Consider the following 25,195-nt stretch of genomic DNA (forward strand, 5'->3'; position numbering starts at 1 on the left):
GAAGGGTCTACAGGGTGTTCAGAGTCTCACTACTAGATCAGACTCGTAGTGATCCACCTGTTTACAGCCTCCCAAGAGCTGGGATTACAGGCATGCGCCACCACACCCAGTCTCTTTTTTTTCCCCCAGTCTCAATAAACGTTTTTTAAAGAAGTGATATAGTACAACTATAAAAACATGAGTAGGCTACCTAGAGGCACAAGGGAAAGAATAATTTGAATAGAGGTACATCAGAGGAATCTACAAAAAACTTTGAGGAGAGTATTTAGATTCTCAAAAAAATTTCTTAGAATACCAGAATGTTCTGTCTTGATTATCTTGTTAATAAGACATTACAAGTTAATCTTTTGTATATATCTTGGATAAAGTGAATTTCAGGTTCTTAAACAAAAAATCAGTTTTTAGTTTTTTTTATTTTATACTAATAGAAATTCATGTTTGATTTTAGACTTTTAAGTTACTTCTAAATGTTCAGGGTTGAATAAACAGCATTCTATATAATATAAAATACTATATCCAAACTAAGGAACAAATATCTCACTCAATAACATCATGCTGATAGACTGAAATTGGACATGATGTCTACAATACAGAAATCAACAAATGCTTTAGGGTATGTTTCTCTCACAGAGCTGGTTGGCACACATACCGAAACGTTAAAAGTGTTGTGTTTTTGTTTTTGTTTTGGAGATAGGGTTTCACTACACTGTGTAGGCTGGCCTTGTGCTCATTTTTTGTAGTCCCCTGGCTAGTCTCAAACTCACATCTGTCCTCCTGTCTCAACCTCCTGAGTGCTAATATAGTGACATGGTGTCTTTCTCCTCATAATCTCTGGGAAACTGGAACTGGCAGAAAGTAGCAATTAGACTAATATGATAGTAAAAGCAAGTGATTAAAAAAATGTCAAGAATTACTACCTCCAGCAGCAAAAGCTTCTCTCAAATAGGATGAATATTCTTGGGGTTTTTGTTTGGTTGGTTGGTTGGTTTTTTTAGAATGAATATTCTTTCTTAAGATATAAGAAGAAGCAGACATTTAATATAATAATTAGGAAAATTTTCTTTGTAATGTAACATTAAGATGCTTTGGGAGGGGCTGGGGAGATAGCTCAGTGGTCTGAGCACCTGCCTGACAAGCACAAGGACCTAGGTTCAATCCCTAGTACTGCATGCTGTGCTGGCTATTGAAACCAGGCGTGTGGTGCATGCCTGTAATCCGAGTGCTGGGGAGACTGAGACAGGAGGATCACTAGATCACTACCAGTCCAAGCTGCATAGTAAGACTCTAAACCAAATAAATAAAAGATTTTAAATTAAAAAAAATGCTATGAGAACCTGTACTGTAACATCATATAACTCAATTGTGTCCCAGATTTTCTAATCAAGGAGATTATGGGGCCAAATAGGAAAGTGATCGATGATGTAGAGTGTGCCTAAGGAGAGTCACACAGAGAGAAAACATTTTCTCAGGCTTTCACAGAGAGCAAGTTGGCCAAGCAATGGCTGTGACTCATCCACATGGCTGACACTTGACAAAGGATCTACTGAGGTACAGGATCTCAGGATAAATCCTGAGGGGATTTAACTGACCTTATCAGATACAAAAGCTACAATTCTTGTTACATAGGTCTTGCTTTATCTTGGTCTTAACCATCCAGCAGAAAAGTATAAAAACAAAGTATAAGAAGTAAAGCCATGTTGGTATGTTGAGCTGTAGGGGAGTCAGGTCAACAGCTTCTGACATTGCCAGTCAAGCGGAAGACCCAATACTATTATGGACTACTGGACTATTTTGGAATATTTTGCTGAGTTCATACACCTATATTTAAATGAAGGAACTAAACAAAAAAAGGGGATACAGATGAATGACCATTTTGTATCTTTGTATTCAAAATGGTTAGGATAGATATATAGCTACATTCTCTTAATTCAATGAATAGAGGGATTTGTTCTAATAGTGTTTGTAAATAGGATATCATGTCTGCATCTTGTACAACAAATAACTACTAGGTAGACAGTATGCAGTGTGTTAATTATTGAAACTGTTCTACCAATTTGATTTGAAACTGTCTCATTGCTATTTGTTTCTCAATAAAATTATGGGAATAAATAAATAGAAGATGTTTTGGAGATGGTATAATGACACACACTTGTAGACCTAGAAAAGGAGGCTGGATGGATGGATCAAGATAAATCTGGATAATTTAGATCCTGTCACAAAATTAAGAATAGTGCTGGTGATGTACCTAAGTGATGCTCAAGATTCAGTTGCCCATACTGGGGAGAAAAAACAGATTTAAAAATGCTTTGGGGACACAAATTTATTTCTGAAATTTTACTTTTTGGATATGAACCCTCTGCCAGAAGACTATTGAGAAAAACTTAGAGCTGGTAGGAGAATAGGAAAATGAGAATGTGATAGCTAAGGGATGTGTGGTTTCTTTCTAGGATGATGAAAATGTTCTCAAGGTTGACAGGTGCTAAATTGTACAATTCTGAATATACTTAAAATTGAATTATATACTTCCAGATAGTTAAATCATATAGTATTTGGATTATGTCTTAGTAAAGCTATTTTTAAAACTTACATGTAGCTTTATAAGGTTAAAAAATCAACTATTGATTGTTCTTTAAGAAATAGACAACAAACTGGGCGTGGTAGCACATGTCTGTAATTCCAGCAGATGGGAGGCTGAAGCATGTGAGTTTGATACCAGACTGATCTACAAAGTGAACTCAAGGCCAGTTTGAACTGAATAGTAAGACGACATCTCAAAAAGATGAAAGAACTAATTATTATTCTTTCTTTGTGGAGGCACATGGAAACCAACCAGTTAAATCTAAAGAAACTAGAAAGAGAGCTCAAGCTGCATCTGGGAAAAGAGTAAGTTTTGCAATAATATGCAAGTTAAGTAAAATGACAAGTCTCAGAAAATCGTCGTAGATTTTTTAAAAAATTGATCATATCACTGAATATACTCCAAAACTCTGATATTCAAATCTTACTCAACTATATTTTGTTCTTAAAAACATATTGAAATATTTTGGTTTATTAATTTTTCCATATAAATTTTTTGTCCCATTCAATAATAATTTAGCTATCAGAGGAATTTATAAAAGAAAAAAATCAGTGTCAGGAAAAATACCAGTAGAATGAGAAAATAACATCATAAGAATATTCAGGGTACTTTATATAGAAATAAAATTGAACTCAAAATTAATAGGAGCTTTCTAGAAAGCAAAACTAAAATAGAACCAAAAAACCAAAACAACTTTGGTTTTGTTAAAAATATAGCCAGGCATGGTGGTACATGCCTGTAATTCCAGAACTCAGGAGGCTGAGGCAGGAAGAGCATTGCCTGTTTGAGACCAGCCTGGGCTACAAAGTAAGCTCTTAACTAAACTGCATAGCAAGACCCTGTCTGAAAATAAAGTAAAGTAAAATATAACATAACATAATGAAATATAGCATCTCCTCCTGCTATCTAAGAAGAGTGACAACTTTTCCTGACCTAAATTATATAGTTTTTTATTTGGAGCTCTATTTTACCAAGTCAGATATTATATTTTTAAAATATTATATTGTTTGACTAGAATTATTAGTATTATTATTTGGTTAAAATTAGAGAACTGAAGCTGGGTGTGGTGGTGCATGCCTATAATCCCAGCACTGAGGAGGCTGAGGCAAGAGAATTGTTGCCAGTTGGAGACCAGCCTGGGCTACAAAGTGAGCTCAAGGCCAGCCTGACATGCATAGCAAGAAAAAAATTAGAGAACTGGAAACTATATTTTCAAAACTCAAATGTAAAAATGGTGATCTCAAAAATATAATGGGGGAGGGGGGCACCAGGGAGATGGCTCAGTGGAATAAGCACTTCCCTGGCAAGCGCAAGGGCCCGAGTTCAATCCCCGGTTCCGCAAAAAAAAAAAAAAAAAATTGGGCTGGGCATGGTGGTACACACCTGTAATCCCAGCACTCAGTACTCAGGAGGCTGAGGCAGGATTGTGAGTTTAAAACCAGCCTGGACTAAATAGTGAGTTCAAGGATAGCCTAAACTACACAATGAGATCATGTCTTAAAAAAATACTTATGGGGGCCAGGGAGATGGCTCAGTGGAATAAGCGCTTCCCTGGCAAGCACAAGGACCTGAGTTCAATCCCCTGTTCCATAAAAAAAAAAAAAAAAAAAAAACCTTATGGGTCTTGGAGATAGTTCAGCAGTCTAAACACCTGCCTAGGCAAGTACAAGGACCCAGGTTCAATCTCCAGTACCACATGCCATGCTGGCCCCACTTCGGGTGCAGGCCAACCTGGCCACCAAGACCAGGCCTGGTGGTGCACACCCCTAATCCCAGCACTGGGAAGGCTGAAACAGAAGGATCACTATGGGTCCAAGCTGCATAGTGAGACCCTGTACCAAATACATAAAATTTAAAAATATATTTATGTATTATAGTAAGGCTGGGTGTGGTGCCACACACCTTAACCTCAGCACTTAGGAAGCCAAGGCAGGAGGGTCAAAAAAGACAAATAAATAAAATAAAAACATTATGCATCTTACTCACTAGATCTGGCACCATGTGATTTCTGAGTCTTCCCCCAAAGACAAAAGGAACTTGAAAGGTAAACATCTTCAATCAGTTCAGAATATTGTGGCAGCCACAGCTGCACAACCAAAGTCACTTCAGAAAGAGGACTTCCCATACTGCTTCATAAAAGTAGAAACAATAATAAGTGGGCCGGGGAGATGGCTCAGTGGAATAAGCGCTTCCCTGGCTAGCGCAAGGGCCTGAGTTCAGTGCCTGGTTCCAAAAAAAAAAAAAAAAAAAAGACATAAGTGTCTTTAAAACAAGGGGAGTATATTTTGAGAGGGCTAATGACAGTGATCTTTTACTAAAATAAGTTTTTCTGGGCTGGTGAAATGGCTCAGTGGTCTAAAGCACCTACTTAGAACAAACTTAGCAAAGCAAAGGGACCGCGGTTCAATCCCCCAGCACCACATGCCAGCCAGCCCCGCCCCCTGGTGGGCTGAGCTAGACACACACACACACACACACACACACACACACACACACACAAAATTTCTAATAAAATAAGTTTTTCTAAAACTATTTTTCCATCTCACTTTCTATATTTTCTGCAGCCATCAGATGTGCATTTCAATGACAAGGTCTTACCCTTACTTTTAAACAACCTAAATATTCTGTCTTAATAGAAAATAGTTATGTCTATGTATGTTAGGTATAATTTTTAAAACCAGAGAGACTAACCTCAGAAACATAAAAAAAGATGCAAAATAAAAGATATTTCAACTGGCAAGATTCTATTCTTAGTTATTGTTTTCTTTTAACAGGTCTTCCATCACTTTGATTTTTCTAGTCAAGAGTCTGTGCCAAAAAGGAGAAAGTTCAGTGAACCAAAGGAGCATGTGTAAAACTACTCTTTCTTCTGCACATTTGGAAAGTTGTCATTGTTTAAAGTAAAAAATGCCATATTGCTGTTTTAAGGTGTGTTCTTCCCTTGCTCTGAAAATTTATATGCAGTTTTAAACAGTTCATACACTAAAATGAAGTTCTGGGCCATTATGTTGTGGTCCTTAATTTTGCCTAGGAGAAATTCAAGAAAATTTTGGAAGAAAACCAAAAGCACAAATGTAGTAATTGATGTTGTTCTTTATCTACTGTATGCCATCTATCTTCCATTTTAAATCTGTATTAAGATTGTATAATGCAAATCACTTTTTGAAATAATGTTTATTTTGGTATTAAAACTTTGTAGGATTCATTTTTTTCCCTTTGTTAAAACTATACCATATAATTACTGGTTTTGCCCTTGTGTTATTAAGACAACATTCTATATATTGATATATTGTATTAACGTATATAATGTACAATTTAAAAATTGATACTTAAGCTTTTTTACACTTTTTTACTACAGAACAAAAAGATGACTTTTTTAAAAGACAAAATAAACTGTTCAGTTTGGTGATTCTTTTATTATGACTTCTAATTTTATTTAATTAGCATAAAGTATATAGGTATTATTTTAGTTGAGACAGGGTCTCACTACATAGTTCAAGCTGACCTTGAACTCACTATGTAGGACAAGCTGGCCACGATCCTGTGGCATTCTTCCTGCCTCAGCCTCCCGGGTGCTGGGACTGTAGGAGTGTGTCACTATGCCCATTTAGGTATTAATTTTGCCCAGCATCTTGAGAGGCTGAGGCCTGAGGATCTCAAGTTGAAGCATGGCCAGGAAAATGTAGTGACTTAGTGAGACCCAGCCTCAAATTTTTAAAAACATAAAAGGAGGAGGGCAGGTTGGGGATGTAGCTCTGTGCAAAGGTGAGGATTCAATCTTCAGTAAAAGAGTCTGAGCATACTTTGTTGTGGTAGTGTGAAAAACACAGCATTTTTTATGAAAAACCCAGGACCTCAGGCATACCTTTTTCCTTTGATTTAGGAAAGAAAGCCTTAAAAATATTCGCCTATAGTAGTTTCAGCAGCCATACTCCATGTGCTTATCAGTAACAATCAATACCTAGGGAATGATGGTTTGTATTCGATGGTAAAAATACATCTATTTAATGTAAATGAAATAACATCCACAAACTGGCTCAGATCAGGTTTTTCTGGAACAGTCATGTTAAACTCGCTGTCAGAAACAACCAGTTTTAAAATGTTTGTTCTTAACTGCTTGGATCCCAACGCTTCTTAACCATATTTCTCCAGTATGTACTGCTACAGTAGCACACCTGCTACTCTGCGCAATTGGTCAACAGAAGAAGCCTTTTGCGATTGGCTCAATGGACCCTTTGATTGGCTCATTTAATGGGTAGAGAGCCCAGCCCACTTTTCTCTCTTACACCAAGACACTCTCATTGGATTGATCAGCTGTCATATTGAACCTAAACCTGCCTCTTTTCGGTGATGTTTGTCTGGATCGCAACACAATAGCAGGGGGGAAGAGCCTCCCCTTGCAAGCTCCAATTGGTTAAACTCAGTCTTAGTGGTTTTTGATTGGCTCTATGAAGAAACAACAAGGTAGGTTGCCTAGTGATCCTAAGGAAGCTGATGTGTTATTCCCTCTTGCAATCTGAGGATCAGGAAGTTTATGCTCTCTGCGTGGCTGAGAAGTTTTTTACCTAGTAGGACAGGGTGGGGTGGAAGAAACAGGTGTCGTCCTAACGCAGTGCAAGCTATAACCTGCCTCTAGCCGTAACCCAGGAATAATCTCAGGTAAGCAACGGGAAAATTAGCTTTCCTAACGTAAAAAAACCTGTTCGTTTTTTTAAATGGAAAAAGTGGGTTTTATTTACTAATTCTTCGCCATTTGTTTTATCAAATAGGAATTTTAACTGGCAAATATCCAGAGGAAATTAATTCCTGAAAGAAAATTCTTATTTTTACCCCTAAAGGTTTAAAGTTTCTTGAATTGGGTTAGGAGATAATCCCAGTTTAATGCCAGATAGTGTTAGTGTCCTGAAGCATTCATTTTGTAGTTCTGTTCCTCCTTCATTTTTCTTGCTTCCCACCAAAAATTATACTGTATTTTGAAACAAACCCTTGTATAAAGAACCTTCCATAAGAAATTTCATTTGTATTTGTGTTAAATATTCACATCCATTTCTTTAAAAAGAATTTGCTAATCTTTTAACATGCTTGCTAGTTTTTCTTGTTGACAGCTATTTGTATGTTCACAAGAGGGCTAGCTAGGATGAAAGATGCTAAGTGTCCTATGTGGAATTACTACTCAGTTTTCTGAGTGTTATTCTCAAGGTTAGTGACCTTCAAAGTGAATACATGAAAGCAGCTCCTAAGGATGAGAAGAAAATATTAAAACATGTATTTCTGTTTAGTTTTTCTTGTTTTTTACTTTCTATTTTTTTTTATTTAATTTTTTTTATGGTGCTAGGGATTGAACCTAAGACTTTGTGCTTGCTGCCAAACACTACCCCAGCTTTGTATGTTTCATAATATTGTTGAATGTTACAGAAGTTATACATTGTGTGCATTGTGTCCCCATAGTTTTTCCGCCGTCTCATCTTATATAATTTGGGGATCCATTTTGTACAAAAGAAGTAACAACAGAGACATCTATTTCATCCTTTATAGGTTATATGCAAGGAATCACCATTCTTAAAAGATGATCAGTTCTACTGGATGTTAGAATTACTGACTTAGTCTTTTGTCATGGCCATTTGTGGAGTCTAAGCTGTTGTACTTTGAAAATGATACTGTGTTGGACATTCAGTTTTTCTAGCCATTATTTATTTTGGTATTGGAGACTGAACCTAGGATTTCCTGCATGCTAGGCAAGTACTCTACCACTGAGCTATTTCCCCAGCCCCTGGTCATTAGTTCTTCCTTAATATATTTAAGTTTGTAAATATGTCTTATTCATATATGTTAGCATGTATATATGAATATCTATAAATTTTTATTTATGTAAACACACATAAGTATATTTTCTTCAACACCCCTTTCAGAAGAAATAGGTGAGAATGACAACATTAACTCACCGGACCCGTCGCACAGAAATAAACAAGAATTCTGAAAAGAAGGTAGAAAGTGAGGAAGACACTAATCAAGAGAGGAGTCTAGATAATGAAGATTCTGGAGACTCAAAGGACATCCGCCTCAGTCTTATGGAAGAAATATTGCTCCTGGGACTAAAAGATAAAGAGGTAATGCATCTAGATTTGCTAGGCTATCTCAAAAACCCAAATATTGGAATGTTTTGGGAGATAGTCTGATGGAATATTTTTCTTAATGCTAAGGTGACTTTAGAATTGAATGCTAGGGGCCAGGGAGATGGCTCAGTAGAATAAGCGCTTCCCTGGCAAGCTCAAGGGCCTGAGTTCACTCCCTGGTTCTGCAAAAAAAAAGGAAAAGAAAAGAAAGAATTGAATGCTAGTCTTCTTGGAAGAATCTGGGAAGATGACTGATAGATACTTGGAGAGTAAACTCTAGAAGTATAATTACTTGAAGTATAATATAATTGCAGAATTATAGAGGACACAGGAGAGGATAACACAGTGTAAAGTTTTGTGTTTGTAGTTTTTCAGGTCAGTGTAATAGTGAAGTAGTAACCTCTTATTAAAGTAAGAAAGAGGGCCCACACAGTGAAGTCTTCTTGAGCTTTGAGGAAGAAGTCTCAATGAAAAGACAAGGAAGGGGTCAGGGAGATGGCTTAGTAGAATAAGCACTTGCCTGGCAAGCGCAAGGGCCTGAGTTCAATCCCCAGTCCCGCCAAAAAAAAAAAAAAGAAAGAAAAGAAAAGACAAGGAAAATGTATGATATCTGTCTTCCAGAAATAAATGATGTGTTAGATTTCTTAAAACAAATAATTTTTTCATTCTCTTATGGGATCTTTAGAAGCTAAATATCAATACTTGGTGGGGATTATTTCAATTTTAGAAAATAATTTCAACTTTTTTCTTCTTTAAATTTTTCCTTATGAACAGAACATTTATTTTATAGTAGAATTGGTCTTGAAATAGTAAGTCTTGTGATATAGCTAGATGTTTTCCTGGGCTTTATTGGAGTTTTTTGGTTTGTTTTGTTTGTTCGTTTGTTTGTTTTTTGAGATACGGTCTCAACTATATAGTTCAGTCTGTCTTTGAACTATAGATTGAACTACTATGTAGCCCAGCCTGGTCTCAAATTTGTGGCAGTCTTTCTGCTTGAGCCTCCCAAGTGCTGGGATTACAGGCATGTATCACCATACCTGGCTCTTTTTCTGCTTTTTCTACTAGTAATGTAGATTATCCTTAATTTGTAATTTAAAAATATAGATTCATATTTTTGTATCATTTGTATTTTTTAAAATACAGAGACATGGTCATATACTTGACCAAGACACAAAAAGTAACTTTTCTGTTTCTCATCATCCTCTTCCCTCATGAAAAATTCATAAAAGCATATATATACACACACACACACACACACACACACACACACACACACCTTCCTGGGAAAATTTTGATTATATACCCAAAAAAGAGTATATTTATTATTTGCCTTATTTTTGAAAACCTACAGAATTAAAATGTTACTTTATATGGAAAAATACTACATAAGGCTTTTTTTTTTTAATTTTATTTATTTGTGTGTGTGTGTGTGTGTGTGTGTGGCCAGCTCAGCCCACCAGTGGGCGGGGCTGGCTGGCATGTGGTGCTGGGGGATCGAACCGCAGTCCCTGTGCTTTGCCAAGCTTGTTCCAAGTAGTTGCTTTAGACCACTGAGCCATCTCGCCAGCCCCATAAGGCTTTTATAGTTGTCCTTAGCTGGAAATAATTTGCCTATTTATATCTACTAGCATGTGTTCTGCATTGATTCTTTTATTTCAGAATATCCTTGTTTCTTAGTTTATATTTACTGTTTCCTTCTATATTTCCTATTGAATTATTAATTTGAATAAAACTTGTTATAGGGTGTGGATTTTGTTTTTGTTTTGTTGAGACAGGATCTCACTATATAGTTTAGATTGGTCTGGACTCATTATGTAGTCCAGTCTGACTTCAAACTCATGGCAGTCCTCCTGCCTTAGCCTCCCAAGTGGTGAGATTACAGGTGTGCACTAGCCTATGTATTTTTTAAAATATAGATTAGAGACATAGTCATATAGACTTGACCAAGACATGAGTATCAGAAAATCTTGCACAGAAGTATATTTTCTTATTTACTAAGAAAGTTCATTAGGCTTAAGTTTTTTTAAATACAAGTAAAACTAAAAATAAGATCAACTTTCCAAGACAATGTCAGAATAGGATTGAGCTAGGCATTGGTGGTACACATCTGTAATCCTAGCACTTGGGAGGCTAGGGCAGGGGCAGGAGGATTATTGTAAGTTTAAGACCATCCTGAACTGCATAGCAATACCCTGTCTAAAAGAGACAAAAGAAGAATAGGATTGAATTTTTTAGGTGGTATAAATGCTGTTTTGAGACAGTTACCCAGTACATGGAATACAGTCACTGATTGTGTAAGAGCTAAAAACTATTTGGTTTGAGATTTAAATTAAGACTAATTAATTTCCTCCTGTCTCTAAACAGTAGAATTTTTCTTCCCTACCCCTAATGCTAGGAATCAAGCCCACAGCCTCGTACATGCTAAACCAGTACTCTGCTACTCAGCTACGTATCCAGCAGAATTTTAACTTCTGTGATGTTGAGAAGCTGCCTTTGTACTTCTTTTTATTGACAAACTTATAATAGTTAATATATATTTTAGGAAGTAGAATAAAATACAAAGGTCCTCATTAAGAGCTATAACCATAGTGAGTACTCAGAGTGTTGGTAATATATAGTACCAAAAGGGTTAGATAATAATTAACCATGTGTGGATTATTTTCTTTTTCTTTCTTTTTTTTTTTTTTTTTAGCTGAACTGGGGATTGAACTCAGGCCCTTGCACTTGCCAGGGAAGCGATTATTTTACTGAGCCATCTCCCCAACCCCAATTATTTTCTTTTTGAAGATAGTTGACAAATTTATAGCTTTTTTGTCTTAGGAAGAATAACAGATGATAAATCTTAGGTATAACTGAACAGTTGAGATCAAGCCATCTGATTTATTAAATAATAGTGATAAAATGCCAATTACATAACTATCTTTAAAAGTAATAAATTAATTCAGGCATTGTGACATGTACCTATATTCCCAACTACTCAGGAGGCTGATACAGGAGTATTGCAAGTTGAAGGCCAGCCTGGAAAACTTATTGAGGTCCTATCTCAAATTTTTTATTAAAAAAATATTGAAGATATAGCTTAACACTGACCAGGTTCAATTACCAGTACTAGGGAACTTCATTTGTTTTTAAAAAAAAATTATTTTCAACTTTATTTTCTTCTCATCTTTTGAACTAATCAGTAATTCATTATGATTGGGAACACTCAATAAGTGCTTACTATTCTAAATACTAAGGTAAGTGTATAGTAATATATTGTCCCTGCCCTTAATCTGGTATTTCAATGTGTGGCTACTTGTCCTTTTTTTTATGTTTTGTTTTTTGTTGGTGGTGGCTCTTTTAGGGAGACAGGGTTTCACTGTGTAGTTCAGGCTAGCCTCAGACTCACAATCCTCCTTATCCTCCTGCCTCAGCTTCCCAAGTGCTAGGATTACAGGTGTGTACTACCACACCTGGCTCCCTCCAACTTTAAATAACAGTTTACAAATGAAAAGTTTTGTTACTTCTTTTTCAAAAGCTATGAAACTACCAAAGCATAGTAGCACACATATATACTCCCAGCACTGGGGAAGTTGAGGCAGAAGCATCTCATTGAGTTTGACACTACCCTAGGCTATGTGGTGAATTCAAGGCCAGTCTGAACTATATAAGTAGACCCTGTCTCAAACCTCTCCCCCAAAAGGCTCAAGATGTAGCTCAGTGCAAAAGACCTGTATTCAGTTCTCACTACCACCAATTTTTTCAAGTTGCTAGTATATATAATCATTTATTAGAATATTTTTATTAAATTAGCTATAGGGCTGGTGAGATGGCTCAGTGATCTAAAGCACCTACTTAGAACAAGCTTAGCAAAGCACAGGGACCGCGGTTCAATCCCCCAGCACCACATGCCAGCCAGCCCCGCCCCCTGGTGGGCTGAGCTGGCCACACACACACACACACACACACACACACATAAATAAATAAATAAATAAATAAATAAATAAATATTTTTTTTAAAAAATTGGCTATAAAAGGGAGTGAACATATTAATGCTTTTGATGTTTGTTGGTTATTTTTTAGCCTCAATTTTTCCATTTGAGGATATTGTTTTTTCAACTTCTTATTCTTTTAAAACTTTCTCCTAGTAATGCCATTTATTGAATACTTTGTACTATGAAATAAGTTTTTCATTACATTTCTCTGTAATAAAACTGATAAAAGAGCTGGGGAGATATCTCAGTGGTCTAAGTGCCTGCCTGACAAGCACAGGGACCCAAGTTCGATCCCTGGTGGCACATACCATGTTGGCCCTGGAACACTGGGTGAACTGTGCTGGCCCTGAAACCAGGCATAGTGGTGCATGCCTGTAATCCCAGCACTGGGGAGGCTGAGACAGGAGGATCACTATGAGTCTGAACTGCATAGTGAGACTCTGTATCCAATAAATAAATTTTTTTGAAAAACTGATTTAAAAAATTACTCACTGGGGAAGATAGCTCAGTGGCATAAGCACCTGCCTGGCAAGCACAAGGTCCTGAGTTCAATCCCCAGTGCCAAAACTAAATAAATAATAAACTAAAAGAAGAAAAATAAAATGAAAAATTACTCACTGAAATCATGGATGTTTATTAAATGCCTTCTACATGTCAGGTACAGGATATATGGAGAAAACAATAAGTAGTCTTTGCTTTTGAGATAATTTATGATCTTATTGGCATGGAGATGGTTGAAGAAATAAGAGTTGGAAACAGCAATTCAGCAGACTATTACAGCATAGTGTATTATTCATGTAACTATGCTGTGGGTACAGAGGAAAAAAAGGAAAGAATCTTAACTCAGATGATTAGGAAAGGAAAAGTAAGAAAGGGATACAAGAAATGCTGGGAAGGCTTGTAAGAGGTGATGACTCAACCTGGACTGTGAAGGTTGGCAGATACTTCAAAATATTTCATCTCTTTTTAAATGAAGTCTAGTGTTTTTAAGTACCAAACAAATAGACAGTTACATATTTTATTGTTTCACTTTACTAAAATTGTGACATACAGTATTTCCAGAAAAGTGTATAATGAAAAACATATATATGGTTTCATAAGTGATTTTTCAAATACTTATATAACCACCAGTAGAATAATAACAGCATCCAAGCATCTTGTACCCTCCCCTAGTCATGTTCTGCCTACTTCTCTGTTGTTTTAATGCATAGATATGCCTGTTTTGCCTTTTGTAAACTTCGTATTATTGGCCTTATACCATTATATAGTGCACTGGTCAGTATGGTTTGATGAGCCTAATTATATGACTATGCCATTATTCATAAACTATATAAGTAATGGACATTTAGGAGTCCATTATGAATACTATACTATCTATTAAAAATATACATGCTTTTTCAAAATGTGGCACAATTCACATATATAGGAAAAATGAGATTGGATAAAACTTATTTTTAATGATAAATTATGTGAATTCTATGCTTTTTCAAGCTGTCAATGGCCATTTATCAAGTACTCACTAAGATCCTCTGTACTTCATTGTGATTTATTAGTAGTGAGAGATTAAAAGTAAAACTTCACCAGTATTAGTGATAGCACACACTTTAATCCCAGCATTCTAGAAACTGAGACAGGAAAACTGTTGGGAGTTTAAGGCTATACTGGTTTATACAGTGAGTTTAGAGCCAACCTAAACTGTGTAGCAAGACCCTGTCTCAAACCAAAAAAAAAGAAAAAAAGAAAAAGAAATGTTTTTAAAAACTGGAAAAAATTTCTATAAACTAGATAGTTTTTTTTAAATGGGTCACAATAAGTCAGTACTGTATTCAGCTTTTCACTTACTGGCTATACATGAAGAAAACTGCTCCTATTAGAAGTGACTGAGTGCTAAAGCATTTTATTAAAAGATTTGAAAAAGTCTGCCAGGCGGAACATGATGGCACATGCCTATCATCCCAGCATTCTGGAGGCTGAGCCAGGAGGATCACCATGAATTTGAGGCCAGCCTAAACTACACAGTAAGACCTTGCCTCAAAAAAATAAAAAGTCAGGGACCAGGGAGATGGCTTAGTGGAATAAGTGATTCCCTGGCAAGCACAGGGGCCTGAGTTCAATCCCTGGTTCCACAAAAAAAAATTAAAAAAAAAAAAAAAAAAAAAGTCTAATTTAATTTACCTCATTACCTAGTTTTGCCTTTTTCCTGATACACAGTGAACAATGAATCTTGTTAGTAGTTATTGCCATTGATGAATTGGGCAAGTATACTAAGATTCGTTTGTCAGGTTTTTTATTTTTGTTAAGAAAACAAAAAGCCTATTTGTTTTGTTCTTTATTATATCCAACCGTATAACTCAAATAATTATTTACTTTTGTATAACAGGAAATAACTTGAGAGAACAAAGTCCTCTTATAACAGTAGGGAAATACAGTTTAAAGCTGGGTGTGGTGGCGCACACCTATAACCCCAACACTCAAGAGGCTGAGGCAGGAGAATCTTTGAGAGTTTAACCAGACTGGGCTATAAAGTGAGCTAAAGGTCAACCTGAACAGTATAGTGAGACCCTGTCTCAAAACAGAGACAAAAAGAGAAAAGAAATACAGTTTAAAATATTTGGGGTCCTCTTGTGTTCCCCCAGTACCATAATATACACTGTTTTTTTCTAAAAGTTTGGCTTCCTCTCACTTAAATTTGGGCTTTCGTTTGTAATCACTGATCTTACAAACTTACCATGAACCTTTTCATCTCTTTTGTCTCCTTGATATTTTATATTTGTGTAAGTTAGAATATTCAAAGCATTTTGTTTTTTTTTTTTAGCTTGGTCCTCCAAGGCTAGTAACATCTCTCTTTATGGGAGTCAAAGTTAAATGGTTATTTGAGCAATAATTTGTATAATTTACATTTAAACTGAGTTAACAAAGGACATGCTTATAAAATAAGTATCACATTTTTCTGTACTTCTTTCTGAGATAAAGAAATTTCAGGATTATTAATTAATATGACCACAATAATTTCATCTTCTTTGGTAGCTTCATATGGATTTTAATTTATGCCTCCTGTCAAGATAAAATTATTTTCTGCAGCAATATTTGTCACTTTTTTTGCTATGTGGACAGATTTATTATGCTAAAATACTACATCTTACGTGACCAAAGGCATATTCTTGGTGTTTCCTGGGAAGACATTAGTCACACCAGCATGATGTACTTTTTGTATGATGAGTGAAGAAAATTACAATAAAAATAAAGGTTGTAAGAATACAAGGGTTGATATGCATGGTGGCTTATGACTGTAATCGCAGCACTTGGAGGCTGAGGCAAGAGGATCACTACAATTTCAAAACTAAACTGAACTACATAGCAAGACCCTGTCTCCCAAAGAAAAAAGATATATACATTTTTTTTTTCTCCCTGTCTCTTTAAGCAAGATACTTTGGTCTTAAAAGGTTGGGCTGGGGTTGTGGCTGTTGTAGAGCACTTGTCTAGAATGCAAGGCCCTGAGTTAAATCTCCAACATGAAAAGAAGGAGCAATAATAACAAAAAAGCTTGCTGTATAACTTCAGGATGTTTGCAGATACTCTGGTCATAAAGGGCAGCAGATTGAAGCAAGAAGTTTGATAACATAGTTTGGAGGCTAATACTTACTAATGGGTCTTACATTACAGTCTAATGTATATATAGGCATTAATTTTGCTCCTCAGTTCACTTTTCTAGTCTTAGATTAGAACCCATGTCACATATGCCCTTTATGGAAGAAGAGAACTGTTAACAAGAGATAAACTGCACATGGTGGCGCATGCCAATAATCCCAGCCCATCGCGACGCTGAGGCAGGTCTGATTGCTAGTGTGTTTGATGCCAGCATAAGATACATAGCAAGACCCTGTCTCAGGACAAAAAGAGAAAGAAATAAGTGTGGGTTAAGTGATATTCCTTTCTTTTTCCCTGCATCTTAAACATTAAGACCAAATGAGGTCCAGGGGCTGAAGAGTAGGTTTCTCTTTGCGGACGCAGCGTCGTAGTGAATTGAGCTGCGGGGTAGGAGCCATGGCAGGAGAGTCATTCGGGAAGTTCTTCCTGCTGTTTGACCACGTGTTAGTTGAAAGGAACGCAGCCAAAACTGTCACCAAAGGAGGCATTATGCTTCCAGAAAAATCTCAAGGCAAAGTGCTGCAGGCAACTGTGGTAGCTATGGGGTCAGCTCTAAGGGAAAGTGTGGAGAGATCCAACCAGTTAGTGTGAAAGTTGAAGATAAAGTTCTTCCAGAATATGGGGGAGGCATCAAAGTAGTTCTAGACCACAAGGATTATTTCTTGTTTAGAAACGGTGACATTCTTGGAAAATACATAGAGTTTTTTTTTTTTAATCACGGTTGAAATGACGTCACACAATGCGGCCCATTCCACTGAAGTTCTGCCGTCTTTCATAATGTACATAATTTCCATGTCTCTTTTATAATAAACTGATGATATCTAAACTAATGACATCTATTCTTTAAAGTTTAGTGTCACTGTACTGTTGTAAACACTTCCAAATAAAATATGTAAATGAGAAAAAAAAAAGACCAAAGGAATAAATAGGCCTCTTCTAGAGGTGTGTGTGTAAATGTGGTTATATTAATTTCAGTGGCTGAATATCACAGGTTTGGTGCCTTAAAAAGCAGAAATTAATTTTCTTGCTTTTCTGGAGGCTATATTAATGCTGACAGGTTTGATATCCTCTGATGTCCTTCTTGCGGTACCAGAGATCAAACTTGGGACCTTGTACTTGCCAGTCAGGCATTTATACCATTGAGCTATATCCCTGGCCCTATGAGGTCCTTTTTGCTTTGCAGACTTTTTTATCTTGTATACCTCCTTCTCCGGTGTTCTGGTTTTGTTTGGTTTGGTTTTGTTTAATGAGAAATTTATCCTTCAATTTTATTGTTGTGGAAGATCTCTGGTGTTTCTGTGTGTCAAATTCCACCTTTATAAGGATACTAGTCAATTCAGATTAGGGCCCACTTTAACATTAATCTCATTTTAGCTTACCTTTTTAATACAATCACATTCTGAGGGTACTAGGTGTTACAGCTTTAACAAATGAAATTTGAAGGGATATAGGTCAGCCCATAAAAAGATTTAGAAAGTTTTGGAGATGATTGCATATTAATTTACTTATGTCCGCCCAGAGTGACCACAGGATACATCAATAAAATTATAATGAGAGCTGGGTGCAGTGGCAGTCATCTTTAGTGACAGCTGTTCAACAGGCTGAAACAGGAGGAATCCTTGAGCCCAGAAATTTGAGGCCACCCTGGGCAACATAATGAGACCCTGTCTCAAAAACAAACAATTTTATAACAGTGTGACTTCTTCCTTCAGTTTAAGCCAGTGAACATTTAGAAAAATAAATATGGAAGTAATTAAGATGTGGCTATCACTCCTCAAGGAATTCAAGGATCTTATAGGGAAGAGGAAAAAAATATATATATATATACATATATATATGTATATATATGTTAACCATACTATAAATTATATACAGTATGAATGCTGTGAGAAAAGTTTAAAAATAAGTACCATTAGTCTGGGGATATAGCTCAGCAGCATAAGCACCTGCCTAGCAAGTGCAAGGTCCTGAGTTCAATCCCCAGTACAAAAAATAATAATATAACAATAACAATAATAATAATGCCATTGAAGAGGAAGAAATTTCTTTATGGCTATTCTTTGTCCTCTGTCCCGCATGTGTATTCACAGTTGTCCAAAAGGTTTAAAGTGATAATGGCAAATAGAAAAAACATACACAGCACTTGGGAGACTGCGGCAAGAGGATCACTGTGAGTTTGAAGCCAGCCTGGGCTACATAATGAGTTCAAGGCTGGTCTGAACTACACGTTGAGATCCTGTCTCAAAAAAAAAAAAAAAAAAAGAAAGAAAAATTAAAGGCTTCAGAGATTTAATAGGTGAGTGATATATTTCATTTACTAGATTTGAAAATGATCACCCATGTCAGACATCATGGCACACACCTGTAATCATAGCACTCAGGAGGCTGAAGAAGAAAAAAAGGAGTCTGAGGCATGAAGAACACTAGTTCGAGGCTAGCCTGAACTACATAGAGAAGCCCTGTCTCAAAAAGACAAAAAAAAGATCAGGGAGATAGTTGTCTAAGCACCTGCCTGGCAAGCACAAGAACCTGGGCTCAGTCCCCCGTACCACACGCCATGCTAGCCCCCACGTCAAGCGACTGAGCCCAGCACCGAGGAGTCTGAGACAGGAGGATCACTATGAATCCCAGCTGCATAACAAGATCCTGTACCAAAGAAAGAAGGAAAGGAAAGGAAAGGGAAAAAGGAAAAGAGGAAAAAGAACCAGGCCTGGTGGTACACATTTATAAGCTAAGATTTCAGGAGGCTGTGGAAGGAAAAACCACTAGAAGTTCAAGGCCAACCTGAATTACAGAACAAGATCCTGTCTCAAAAAGACCCCAAAAAAGATAACTCAAATTAGCTCTTACAAATTGAACAACTGTAACATGCCCTTAGTATCAGACAGGAATACTGGAAAATCTGTTTTCTGGAAAACAGCTTAGCCTAGTTTTTTGTTTTTGGTTTGTTTTGGGGGGTTTTTTGGTGTTGTTTGTTTGTTTTCATAAGGTTTTTCATCTTGTATTACTCAAAGAGCTTCATCTTTTTATTATCTTTTGGAGACAGGATCTTACTGTGCAGTTCAGGCTGGCTTTGCGCTTACTTTGTAGCTGAGGCCTGCCTCACCTCCCAAGTGATGGGATTACAGGCATGCACCACCATGCCTGGCTCGAAGAGCTTCATTTTTTGTTTAGCCTTCTGACTCTGGTTTACCTTTAACACTTTTACCGTGATTTTCTGCTCTTCAATATGGAAAGCACACTTGATCCTATCGGGCACACCTGACACACATGGAGCCTCTGTAGATCCTGCTGATATGCTCTTCCTTTTATACAATTTTTTTTTAAATACATTCTTATAAGAACTTTAGATTGCACAGTACATACCCCTCAAAGTCTGCCCAGGCACACATCACACACAGATGTGAGGACCTTCCCAACCTTCTTGGGATAGAGATAAATAATTCTATTCCCTGAGGTTCAGGACAGCTTAGTTTATTAGTGGCTGTATTGTAGGAAAGCCTATGATAATATGTCAAAAACTACAGCATTTCAAGTCTCGAGACACTATTCCTGGAAAAGCTAACCTAGTATTCTTAATAGTTGTTGACTTCTGTGTTTCAGTGGTCACCTACATAGAATTTTGTTTTAGATTGTTTGATTGATAATTTTGTCTTTTTGAGACAGAGTCTCATGATGCAGTTCAAGCTGGCCTTGAGCTCACTTTGTAGCCCAGGCTGGTCTCCAACTCTCAACAATCCCCCTGCCTCAGCCTCCCAAGTACTGAAATTACAGGTGTGTGCCACTATACCCAGCTTATTCTAGAATTTTTAGAAGTATATAAATCTGTTTACTATTTTCTTATGGAGAAAATGTTTACTTGGAGATACAACCTAGAGACAAAGACCCTTACTTGCTATCTGCATTAGTTCTTTGTGGCTTCTAAAAATTTTAGATGAATCATTTAGGTATAAAGGGAAATAGGGTTTTTTTTTTTAACCATTTCCTTATTTTGCTTTTATATGCCTCTGTGGGAATTGGTGACAATTCTAGATTTGGAGATATATGAAATTATTCATGCACACTTAGTTCTATGCTCTTGGGGCCAGGGAGATGGCTCGGTAGAATGAGTCCTTCCCTGGCAAGCGCAAGGGTCTGAGTTCTGTGCTCTTTCCCATTGTTACCTCCTTCCCACCACACTTATGCTTCTTTAGTCACCTCTAACCTAACCTGTTGTAGAAGGCTCTTACTGAAACTCCTTACTTCTTTGGATTGTGCTTCCTTCCTGCAAAATAAAGACCTAGAAATTTCTGTAGTCTCTCCTTGTTTAAAGAGCAAGATCTTTATCTTTTGTATTACTGGGGACCAAACCTAGGGCTTCACATGCTAAGCAAGTATCCTACTACTGAGCTACATCCTCAGCCCAGAAAAACAAAACCAGACTGACAATATAATTCAGTAGTAGAATGAGCATGCCCAAGGCCCTAGATTCCATCCCCAACGCTAAAAATGAAAAGTGCAATATCATGAATTACTATGTGATGAAGACTACCTCAATATGCATGCATTCAGATAGAATAAAGTGGGTCTGGTGAATTGTGGTTATAGAATATACTGTACAATTTTTTAAAAAAAATTTTAATGTATTTTGTACAGGGTCTCACTATGTAGCTTGTAGTGATCCTCCTGTCTCCGCCTCCCCAGCACTAGGATTATAGGCATGTGCCACCATGCCCGGTCTTGCTGGTTGGCTCAGTGCACCCAAGGCAGGGCCGGCATGGCACATGGTACACATGTGGTACTGGGGCTCAAACCCTGGTCCTTCTGCTTGGCAGACAGGTGTTTAGACCACTGAGCTATCTCTGCGGCCCACACTGTACAATTTTAATCTTATCAACATAAAATGTATAATTTTAAAATTGGGAGTATTAATTTATCTTTCATAGCAAAATGTCAATTAGGTATTGTATAAAATTAAAACATTTAGTTTAAAAAATCAGAAGCAGGATCTTCCTGCTCCTATGTATAACAAAGCGTTGGCTCTTCAACACTGAATCCTTACTATAGGTGGTTTGAGAATTCATCAAAAAATTATTCCAACCTTAGGACCAGTGAGATAGCTCAGAGGACTAAAGCGCCTGTTTAGGCAAGCACAGGGACTGATGTTCCATATCCAGCAACACATGCCGTGCCAGCCCTGCCCCCAGTGTGGGCTGTACCAGCCAGAGTCTGGGTGTAATGGTGCACGCCTGTGATCCCAGTGCTGGGGAGGCTGGAAGCTGGAGGATCGTCATGAGTCCGAGCTTCATAGTGAGACCCTGCAACAACCAAATACATTTTTTTAAAAAACCCAACCTCAATAATCTTTTCTTAACCCTGGAAAGGAATCTTCTCAAAAATATGGCTACTAATAAATGTTTGAAGTGGGGCATAGTGGTACATACCTGTAATCCCAACATTTGGGAGTGGAGAAAGAGGATTGCAATTCCAAGTCCCATCTAAGCATTTTAGCAAGACATGGGGTTAGAGATACAGCTCAGTGTGAAAGCCCTAGACTCAATCCCTAGGATGGTGAAAGAGATGGGAGGGAAGGGGACAGAAGACAGGAAAAAAAGAGGAAAGGAGGAAGAGAGGGAAAAAAAGATTGGTTTGAAATTTAGTCATTCCTTCAGTTTCATTTTCTTTTATTAAATTTAATTAAAATTGTACTTATTACATTTTATTTTTTAAATTGTACAATAAAGCCAGGAATAGTGGCATTTTGGCCATAGTCCAACTACTTGGGAGTCTGAGGCGGGAAGACTGCACGAGCCCAGGAGTTTGAGACCAACTTAGGCAACAAAGCAAGAACCATTTAAAGAAAAAAGAAAAAGCATATGTAGAAATCACGCAAACAGGGAGAAGTATTACCGCACTTGCCTGGCAAATGTGAGGTGCTGAGTTTGATTCCTGGGACCTTCCCCCCCACCCCAAAAAAAAGAAAGAAACAAATGACCCAAAACCATTAGTTGTACCACCCTGTTATCATTTAAGTGTGTGTTAGGCTTTTGTCTATACCTAAAATATTAATATCTTATCCCATATGTACCAGTACTATTTTTGTTTGCTTTTCTTTTTTTCTCCAAGCAGGCAACTTTAAGATCTTTAACATTCAGAGTCATTAACTTTAAGGTGTGTCCTCAAGGAAATTTGAAAAAGGAAGGGCACTGTGAATATCTAACCAGAAACACAGCATAAAATGTCAACTGAATTTATTGAACTCATATTTCCCAACCTTTTACAAGAACAAAATGATACTTAGTAATTCAAATTTAAATATGTATAACCTTTGACTAGAAATTTTCTTGTAAGAAATCATTCAACATATTGAGAGGCTGAGACAGGAGGATTGCTGCAAGTTTGAGGCCAGCCTCGGCTCGAGCCGGGCCTACAGCCTGGGCTACATAGTAGGTTCATTGGCATCAGCACTACAACACCAGACCCTGTCTCAAAATAACAACAAAAGCTAAATAAATAAGTTCATTTAATAGAAACATATGTAATGAGTATTTCTTTATACAATTTTTTATAATAGCAAAAAACTATCAGCAACCTAAATATATGTAAGTAGTACCTTGGGTAGATTATTGTTAGCACATCTAAAATATGGTACATCTGCATACAGTATGGAAAGATATACAAAATGTAGGTAAGTGAAAGAAGTTGCCACTCACTGTAACCTCATTTATGTAAGTAACATTAACAAATATATATAATAGAATATGTGTATAAAACTTCAGGGAAAAAAAAAAAAAACACTAAACTGTTAGTAGTGGTCATCTAGAAGGATTCCAGAACACTTTCACTTTCTAAATAATTAGTGCATTTCTGTCAGGTATAGTGGTACATGCCTGTAATCCCAGCACTTGGGAGGCTGAAGCAGGAAGATCATTGCCAGTTCAAGACCAGCCTGGGTTACAAAGTGTGTCAATTGCATAGTGAGATCCTGTCTCAAAAAGACCAAAATAAATTAAACATAAGGAGAACAGAACAATCTATCCAAAGATTTCATTCTACCAATCCACTAGGATTCTCCTTGGGTTGTGAGATAGTAGGTACATTCAGTATGTTCTTAGTGATTCCTAAAAGTTTCTTTCTTTCCTCATATATACACATATATATTTCATTTTGGTAATGAAATTTAACAATTGAATAGTGACCTTTGATGCATGTGTGCCAGATCTTCCTGCTCCTATATATAACAAAGCATTGGTTCTTCAACACTGAATACTTATTATAGGCGGTTGGAGAATTCACCAAGCTATATAGATATAGTTAGACAGAACACAAAAAATGACTGTAGAACTGTCTACACCTGGATTTTTATTTTTTTATTTTTTTGCGGTACTGGGGATTGAACTCAGGACCTTGTGCTTACCAGGCAAGCGCTTATTCTGCTGAGCTATCTCCTGGGCCCCACTAGGGATTTTTAATCATGAATCTATTTTAAGATACTACCCTCAATGACAATATTATAGTCTCTATTGGTCATCTGTAGCCATAATACATAGAGGACATACACTCATCTCTTTCCCAATGATTATCATTTTCTGAATCTAGTCTTGTTGTATAGGTTTTTGCTTTAATAATTATCTTTAAAGTTCTACATGTGTGTTTTTATACTTTTCCTATTTTGCATATTAATAAAATTTTTAAACTCAATTGAAGCTGGGCATGGTGGCACACGCCTGTAATTACAGCTCTCAGGAGGCTGAGGCAGTAGGATTACTGAGTTTCAGGCCAGCCTGAACTGCATAGCTAAATCCTTTCTCAAAAAAGACAAAAATGGTGGGCAGAGCCAACGATGGTGGCCTCAAGAAGGTTCCAGAGTCGCTGTGTACGAAGGGCGGGCCACCGTCTTGGCTTAGGTTGGGTGCACGCACAGCGGCTGTCCTGCAACTGGTGCTGCTGAGGTCCATGCTAGGGGGCAGGGGTACGGTGGTAACTGTCCTTGGGTGCTCGCCTGCAGCTTGGGACTTCAGTCCGACCCCACCCGACCATGGCTTCAGCTTTGGAAGAGTTGCAGAATGATCTAGAAAAGGTAGAGGATTGGTGGAAAAGACTACTAGGAAGAGAGTATGTGATACTCTTAACAGCTGAAAAATCCAAGATTGGAACAAAGAATAAGATGGAAAAAATAAATAATAAGATGCAACAAAAATCACAGAAAATACCAGAACCTTTTAACAACAAAAAACCAGCCACTGTGGTTGCTTCCATCACAACAGGACACACAGTGATGATCAGTAATTATGGATGGGATCAGTCAGATAAGTTTGTGAAAATCTACATTACCTTAACTAGAGCTCATCAAGTTCCTGCTGAGAATGTGCAGGTGCATTTCACAGAGAGGTCATTTGATCTTTGGTAAAGAATCTAAATGGGAAGAATTACTCTTATGATTTTTTCTTTCTTTTTTTTTCAGAACCGGGGATTGAACCCAGGTCTTTGCACTTGCCAGGGAAACACTTATTCTACCAAGCCATCTCCCCGGCCCCAACTGTATGATTTTGAACAATCTCTTGAAACCCATCTCAGTGGAAAGCAGTTCAAAAAAAGTCAAGACTGATAACAGTTCTTATCTTCTGTAGAAAGAAAGCAGAGAACACTCTTTGGGAATACTTAACTCAGGTTGAGAAAGAGTGCAAAGAAAAAAGCCACCCTATGATGCCTAGTGAGGGATTAATGAATTTTTTAAAGAAGATTTATAAAGATGGAGATGATGTTATGAAGCGAATCATTAATAAAGCTTGGGTGGAATTGAGAGAAGCAAGCCAAAGGAAATTCAGAATTTTAAGACTTTAAAGTCCTTTTGAAAACTATGATTCAGAAGGGGCCAGAGAGATAGCTTAGTGTAGAATAAG

The 25,195-nt window shown here is 37.1% G+C and overlaps 2 protein-coding genes across 2 annotated transcripts in view; both read left to right on the plus strand.

Annotated features, from left to right (window-relative positions):
* The window catches only part of Hormad1 (HORMA domain containing 1), a 28,236-nt gene extending 22,594 nt beyond the window's left edge, over positions 1-5,642 (plus strand). The window contains exons 13-14 of the mRNA XM_004632492.2: positions 2,815-2,883; positions 5,353-5,642. Coding sequence (XP_004632549.1) covers positions 2,815-2,883; positions 5,353-5,433 — 150 coding nt within the window. The 3' untranslated portion in view covers positions 5,434-5,642. The remainder of the gene's footprint in view (positions 1-2,814; positions 2,884-5,352) is intronic.
* A 1,418-nt stretch (positions 5,643-7,060) lies between these two features.
* The window catches only part of Golph3l (golgi phosphoprotein 3 like), a 45,134-nt gene continuing 26,999 nt past the window's right edge, over positions 7,061-25,195 (plus strand). Inside the window, exons 1-2 of the mRNA XM_023716518.1 lie at positions 7,061-7,237; positions 8,488-8,685. Coding sequence (XP_023572286.1) covers positions 8,503-8,685 — 183 coding nt within the window. The 5' untranslated portion in view covers positions 7,061-7,237; positions 8,488-8,502. The remainder of the gene's footprint in view (positions 7,238-8,487; positions 8,686-25,195) is intronic.

The sequence above is a fragment of the Octodon degus genome, unplaced genomic scaffold (assembly GCF_000260255.1).
Source record: "Octodon degus isolate 3935 unplaced genomic scaffold, OctDeg1.0 scaffold00048, whole genome shotgun sequence".
NCBI classification, from domain to species: domain Eukaryota; kingdom Metazoa; phylum Chordata; class Mammalia; order Rodentia; family Octodontidae; genus Octodon; species Octodon degus.